The sequence below is a fragment of the Argentina silus genome (genome assembly GCF_951799395.1).
Source record: "Argentina silus genome assembly, chromosome: 10".
In the NCBI taxonomy this organism is placed as follows: Eukaryota; Metazoa; Chordata; class Actinopteri; order Argentiniformes; family Argentinidae; genus Argentina; species Argentina silus.
Genome location: NC_139664.1, coordinates 4562109 through 4569484, shown reverse-complemented (window position 1 = coordinate 4569484; position 7376 = coordinate 4562109). Strand labels below are relative to the sequence as shown.

At 43.6% G+C, this 7376-nt stretch overlaps 1 protein-coding gene across 1 annotated transcript; it reads left to right on the top strand.

The window, feature by feature from the left end:
- Window positions 1–1010: 1010 nt before the first annotated feature.
- On the top strand, window positions 1011–6873 carry etfb (electron transfer flavoprotein subunit beta). The gene is made up of 7 exons (XM_083679584.1): window positions 1011–1146; window positions 2333–2491; window positions 4053–4211; window positions 4425–4487; window positions 5348–5506; window positions 5661–5874; window positions 6140–6873. The coding sequence occupies exons 1-6, from the start codon at window positions 1096–1098 to the stop codon at window positions 5829–5831; spliced, it is 762 nt and encodes a 253-aa protein (XP_083535710.1). The 5' UTR covers window positions 1011–1095; the 3' UTR covers window positions 5832–5874; window positions 6140–6873.
- The last annotated feature ends 503 nt before the right edge of the window (window positions 6874–7376 follow it).

The following is a 7376-nucleotide window of genomic DNA, read 5'->3' as shown; positions in this document are numbered from 1 at the left end:
AGATCTATGGCAGATTTTGAGGAGTATAAGTGAAAATCAGTTTGATCAGTTTGATCTGACCCTGGACAGCAAAAGAGAATCTGGATCATTCTGATCTAGATTCAAAGTTTTGAAATACTGGGCCCAGTTGACAAAGCAACCGGGATTGAATGAGAGTAGCCTTGATAGTCTTTTCACAGGCCTGGAGCCTTTGAGAATCGGCCATCTGACAGCTCAGTCAAATTCTGCATTGGCCTTTCTCTTTGTCCATTCAAGGCACTAATTTGTATGGATGTTCCCAGACAGCAGCTCAAATGCCATCTCACTGTCCTCAGATATGTCTTCTGTGCTTGGAGTGCCTCGATTCCCAAGAGGGATTTCTCAAAGTGTGAGGCAAGTCCCAACACCAAAAAATGTTTATCCTATAAAGCAAGATTCATTACAACCTGTCTGCACTACGGTATCACATCAAAATGCAGATTGTATAAAGTTAACTTATTTTCATACATTCCATTTGATTTGGCATTTGTCACTATTTTATGTCCTTTTATTTCAATATTCATTTTTTGGTGAATAAAAAGTCTATTATATACCCTGAAATGAGAAATAAACATTCTTGTTTGATGTGTGTATCCTTGATATGTCAACTTTTGTAATAATGTTTAATTATTAGAATTTGGATTTCTTCCTTTCATTACAGGACTTCGACCAAACCTAAAGGCGCAACCTTTACAACATAAGCGGTGCTTTTCTTGAAGAGGAAATCATCTCTGGGAAATTGTGTCTGTCACCTCGCGGTCACCTTACACGGTCAGTACTGCTATAATTACTACATGAACTTTACCCCAGTTGACAATAGAGGAACTTAATATTCTGTGGGCTTTGTGTACGACAGAAATATCAGGTGCACCGTCTTGTTCTCTATGATTGGTTGTAGCTCAACCTTGATTGATAGGTTTCAAAATGTGATTGGCTTCAATGGCGGGCGGTCCCGTGTAAGCCCCACCTTCTTTCTTTTCAATGGAATCACTCTGAAATCCGTCCGACCTCCCCTTGGGTGAAAGTCCGTAGTAGTGACACTGGTTGCTATTTTGCTGAACAGAAGAGGTGCTAAGAATGTCGCGGGTCCTAGTTGGAGTTAAACGTGTCATTGACTATGCTGTTAAGGTACTTCTCCATGTTCCTCTCTTTAAAGACAAGCAAACATTTCATGCAAGAATTTGCGGAGGTTTCGCTTGAGACTTCGCATGCTAGCTAGCTACCTAACGCTAACTCACTGACATTAGCTTCAAGATTTCTGTGCTAACCAGACAGGTGGTTAGCTAGCTCCATTTGTGACTGCTTAATGGTAGCTACGAGGGAGCTAGTCAGCTAGCTGCTGTAGACTGTCAGTTCACCAGTCAGCTGGCATAACACGACTGTAAACAAAAACCAAGGTCATTTGGATTTGAGTCAAATGGAAATAACAATTGGACTGTCAACCATAACCTTACTGGAAATCTTGCTACCTCGCTAGTTGTGTAATACCAGTTTGGCTGCCCCAGTTGTGTCATACCAGTTTGGCTGCAACAGCCCCAACTAGTCAGACTTTCAGGTGCTGGGTCATATTGGTTCGAATGTTGATCATTTTTGCCCAGTGTCACATTCTCGTCAATTGCCATTGCTGTCTGTGCTGGGCAATGTTTAGCCAACTCAAACCTAGAGTGGTTATGTTATTGCTGCTTTATTGCTCTTTACTTCCTTCACCAACATGGTATTATGACATCAACCTGGTGACATTGCAGCCACAGGTCAAATAGATATTGCCTAAGCTACTACTGTCAGGCAACTCCATCATCATCGATCCTCATAAAGGAACCCTAACCCAACACCACCATATCTATTACCAGTTGTTCCCAGGGACAGCCGGAGCACGCCTGCTTGAGCTGCACCCAACTGGCTCGTCAGCTAGTCCCCCTATCCACTTGGGTATGTGTGTACCCTCCCCAGCTTCATATGTTGCCTCTTGCTTACCCTTTATCAGTCAGAAAGGGGGGGGGGGGGGGGGGCATGTGCAGAACGTGGCCTGTGAGAGCAGTGTGGGTCTGTCTTTTGCTGTGTCCGAGTGAGACAGTCTGAGACAGTCCCCTGTATAATATTATTTATTATTTATATTATTTGTTTTTATTTTATATTGGCATATGGGATGGGCTTGAATGACTCGCGAAGAGAGCACACATATGTGAATACAAAACATGGTCCCTGGGACCCCATTTTGCCCTGTCTGTCTGTTTGTCTCGGAGTGTGTGTGTGTGTGTCTGTCTGTCTGTCCCTGTCCTAACCCCTCACTGACTGTCCTGGCCTCCCCTCTCAGATCCGTGTCAAGCCGGACCACACCGGGGTGGTGACCGATGGCGTGAAGCACTCCATGAACCCCTTCTGTGAGATTGCCGTGGAGGAGGCCGTCAAGATGAAGGAGAAGAAGCTGATCAAGGAGGTGGTGGCCGTCAGCTGTGGGCCTACGCAAGTACAGGTGGGAGTCAGTGACATGAGAGGACACTGTTTACTGTAGTTTTCTTTTATAATTTAATGTAAATATGTATGCTTAAGTTTTGGTGAGGTTTTAATATAGGCCTAAGCCCTAGACAGGTTTCCTATCTCACTTGCACATGCACTTTTTTTTTTTAATTTATCCATTTTCTTTACTTTCACTACAGATTTCTGTAGTCACACAAACTGACCAGTTTTCCACGGGGTTGTGGTTGGTGTTTTATGCCATGCATTACTTCAGCTCGCAGGGACCATATATACTGAAAAACGTATGCATTCACTGCAGTGTAAGTCGGATAAAAGCGTCAGCTAAATGGCATATTAGCTCAATGGTGAACAGCATTGTGTATTGACCTATGCATATTTACTGTGTCTTGACTTTGTAGAGGGAGGCAACAAGGCAATGTCATGTCAGACTCGGATTTGTTCATAATTAAGATGATTTGGTTCATCAACATGGATTTGTGCAGTCCGCCATTCGGTGGAATGCGTGAAAGCGTGAAACAGGTGACTCCATGACGCACTAGTGGCATAGCTTACTCTGTCTACAGCGCTCTACAATTGTCCCTTATTCCCCATGTTAAATGTCATCATTGTAATCGGTTACTTGAATCCTTAGCTTGGTTGCATGCATTGGAATGTAGACTACTATAGATATCCCTATACTAAGCCAAGCGTGTAACTGTAAGTAATTGCTGCAGTTTTACTGTTAGCCTTCTCTAAATTGATTAGCATGGTGTAAGCAGTGAGCCCCCATAGAGAGCTGATCTCACAGTGCTGGACTGTAGTAAATTTGTTACACACAGGTGTGTGTAGAGTAAACTCTCTTCTTGGAAACTCTGGTGGATAAGAATGATCTCTCTAGGAATAACTAGAAAGCCTGCAGGTTGTTATTTATATTGTGTAATTAGACTAATTTCATAGTGAGTAGTGAAAAGCCTATGTTGTCATTCTAATATAATAATAATAAATAATATATGCCATTCAGCTGACGCTTTTATCCAAAGCGACTTACATTGCAGTGAGTGCATACATTTCATTATATACGGTCCCAGCAGGAATCAAACGCACAACCTAAGCGTTGTTACCGCCATGCTGTACCAACCGAGCCACCTTCTATTGTAAGGAACACTTTTCACTTTAAATGTAGACTCTGGGATGTGACGTCATACCTGTAAAAACAGAGCAACTTTCATCAAAGATATTGTAGTGAACAAGAGCGTCCGTTTGTTTCACTGCCCTCAGACATAAGATGGCAGAGCGCATGTGCCAATTCCATTCACCTATACACTGTCAACTTTAGCTCCCTTCTCTGAAATGTCTTCGGTTTATTTGGATTCTTTACTTTGGAATTTCTCTCTGTCACAACACTCTCTATTCTCTAGTCTGTTGCGTCTCTGTTTTTGAGTCTTTGGCAGGGTCGCCCTGCTCATTTTGCTATGACCTCTGATTTGAATGATTTCATTGATGGATTTCTTTAAGCCTGTTGTGAGAGCTCCATGCCTCAAGTGTTTGTGTTGTGTGTGTTGTGTATGTGTGTGCAGGAGACCATCCGTACTGCCCTGGCCATGGGGGCGGACCGCGGCATCCACGTGGAGGTCACAGGTAAAGACTACGAGACCATGGGACCTCTGCAGGTCTCCAAGATCTTTGCTGCTCTGGCCAAGAAGGAGGAGGCTTCACTCGTTATCCTGGGAAAACAGGTCAGAAATGCCAGTCGACGGTACCACACTAATTTCAGGTTAACTAATACATTAAACGTAACGATCCGATGCTGTGCTTGAAGTAGGTACTGTTACCTGACATTGCAGCACATTGTGATTTTGTTCACGTCTTCACATGGAAAGCGGATATCAAGTAGCTCCTTGCATTTTTCTGTCATCACTATTCATTATGTTTTGCATGTGTTCTGACAGGCCATCGATGATGACTGTAACCAGACAGGACAAATGACAGCAGCCTTGCTGGACTGGCCTCAGGTCAGTGCTGAGTTTCATACCGTTATATCCCTCCCTCTGAGCAGGACCTTCTGAACTGACCTCAGGTCAGTACTGAGTTTCATACCGTTATATCCCTCCCTCTGAGCAGGACCTTCTGAACTGACCTCAGGTCAGTACTGAGTTTCATACCGTTATATGACCTCAGAGCACTAGGGTTCTTGCTGACCTAATTCTGCCAATGATTATTGAGGTTTAAATCTGGATTATTGACAAGACAGCCTATCTCAGAGTCAGGACCACCTTCTCTGTTGTTGTCTGTGGAAGCACTCAATGTCAAGTGTAGGGACCAGCTGTACCGGTGTCAGGTAATGTCACTGGCCTGAGTTTATCAGGGTTGGTGGAGACTAGTTTGAGTCAGCCACATCTACTATCAGTCAACACAAATACTAGAAAGTAGGCCAAAGGCCCGTTTGAATACAGCTAAATGATGTAGGTACATTGTTAAACCAGCAGATGTCCCACTTGGCTGCCTCATGACCTACAACAACCTCTGTGTTGATCATTAGCGTGGGAATGTTCACGTTCATCAAAATGTGCTTCTTCGAGAAAGATTAAGTTTGAATATAAGAGATTGAGATTTGATGATGCTGTTATGTGGCTGGACACTTATGATCATATCATATGCCTGTCAAGTAAGTTCATGGTCCAGTGTCATTCATTCTTCTTAGTTAGTCAGGTAACATTTAGCAAGAAGGCATGCTGATATGATACATATTATACATTTGTTACAGACCGTGACATCTCTCCCCCCCCCCCCCCCCCCCCCCCCCCCCCCACCATGTTCATTTTATCTCAGTGTAGATTACGGCATTATCTGAATTTACCTCCTGATCTTGCAGGGCACCTTTGCGTCCGAGTTGACAATTGACGGAGACAAAATGAAGGTGGTGAGGGAAATCGATGGTGGACTGGAGACCATTAAGATCAATATGCCGGCGGTAGTGACGGCAGACCTTCGGCTCAACACCCCCAGATACGCAACCCTACCCAACATTATGGTACCTCATGAAGGACGCCCTACAATTCACACACAAACAAACACAGTTGTAAAAGTAGCACAAAGTTATGTCACTTGGCTGACTTTGATGCCTTCACATTGTGATCATGCAGAGCGCTCATGTTAGCGTGTATCTTCCTAATCATCCCTCACAGAAAGCAAAGAAGAAGAAGATAGCCAATGTGAAGCCAGCAGATCTGGGTGTTGACATGACATCGCGGGTGGAGGTGTTGAGGGTGGACGAACCCCCACAGAGACTGGCGGGGGTGAAGGTGGAGACCGTGGCTGACCTGATTAGCAAACTCAAGGAGACAGGGAGGATATAGGGGCCCTGGGAGCCAATGAGGGGGCGCAGGGACACACAGATCGGTGAGTCTCAATATGCTTAGAATAACCTCTGGAATTACACACACAAGTGATATGCAATCTGTTAACATTAGAAAATGTTGCTCACTGGTCGTTAAAACAGTTACCCACGCGGAGGGTGAGAAGGATGATCATTTTGATAAACAGGGCGGTTGAAATTGCATTAAATTCCTTCAATCTTAAGAAATTAATCACGTCTGTGTTGCATCTGTTTTCAAACTTGTGCTTTAGTTTCTGATGGATTTCTTCATCCCTCTGCCCTTCACAGGACTCTTGTCTGCCTGAATGAACACACAGTAAAAGAACAGAAGACACGTAGGACTGGTTGCCTGTTGCGGAACCCATACCCACCCGTCTGTGTGAGACTCTGGCTCCCATAGTAACGACTGGAAAGAAGGCGTACTGAGAAACACTGTCCTGCAGGAGCCCGCCAAGCCCAGAGGGAGAGATAATCTGTTTAAATGTGCATTTTAACGAACATGGTAGAACAGTACCTATGGTACTGTGGGTCATTAGTCTGTAGATTGTGACCCGGTATTCAGGACCTACGCTCTATAATGCACTTCTTCCAAGCCAGAAATGTACTTTTGTTCATCCATGTCACTGTATGTTTTGTACTGTACATTCAGTCGAGTGTCACACCAACAAAGTATGATACATTTTCACCTGTAAACTTGGTATTTTCCCCATATGAACCTTTAAGTCACATTTAAGCTATGCATTTTGTGTGAGATGGGATATGTAAATATGGACCCAAACTTGTGGAGTTGAATGTGTTATTGGGTTGGTGTTGGGTTAGTGTTATGTCTTCTGAGTTTGTATAAAGTTTATATAATATAATGTAAATCGGTTGGGTTGCCGTTCTGCTCGGACAGTGTCTCTCAGTACAGAAAAGGGACAATTATCAAAAACACACAAAGTTGACTTTTTACCGTAAGCGCCTCTATTCTGTATAGACTGTACAGGATCCTACCTTAACAATAAAGAAAACTGTCTTTTTAATATCTAAATCTGCTCATTTTCATTGTCATTTCTTCTGTTTTGAAGCATTGTTTTTCATCCCATGTCTGCCTCTTAAGCTCACTGGGGTAAGACTTGGCAACAAACATCATCCCATTACAGTGCAAATTCCAATCTCCTTGGGTGGCATTGTGTTCCATCCTAAAGGGCAGGATAAGAAGCTAGGCTGGCCAGAGGGCCAATAGCATTGCCAATAAGATAATTGATAGAGGTATAGATGGAGAGACGCCATTTTTATAGAGCAATTGTAAAGAGCTTATAATGGCACTTAGTTGGCAGAATAACAAATGTCTACTGCAGTGGAAATGGTTATTGTAGCTGTACTGTGGTTTCCCTGGGACGTCAAGGTCATGTATTTCCCAGAGGACAGGAGCTATAAAGGAGCCGGTACCACAAGGAATGCAGTTCAACGTGTTTAGTGATCACTACTGTTAGGTCATTCCGTTACATTTAACCCATAGACAGACATGACATGCATTTGTCAA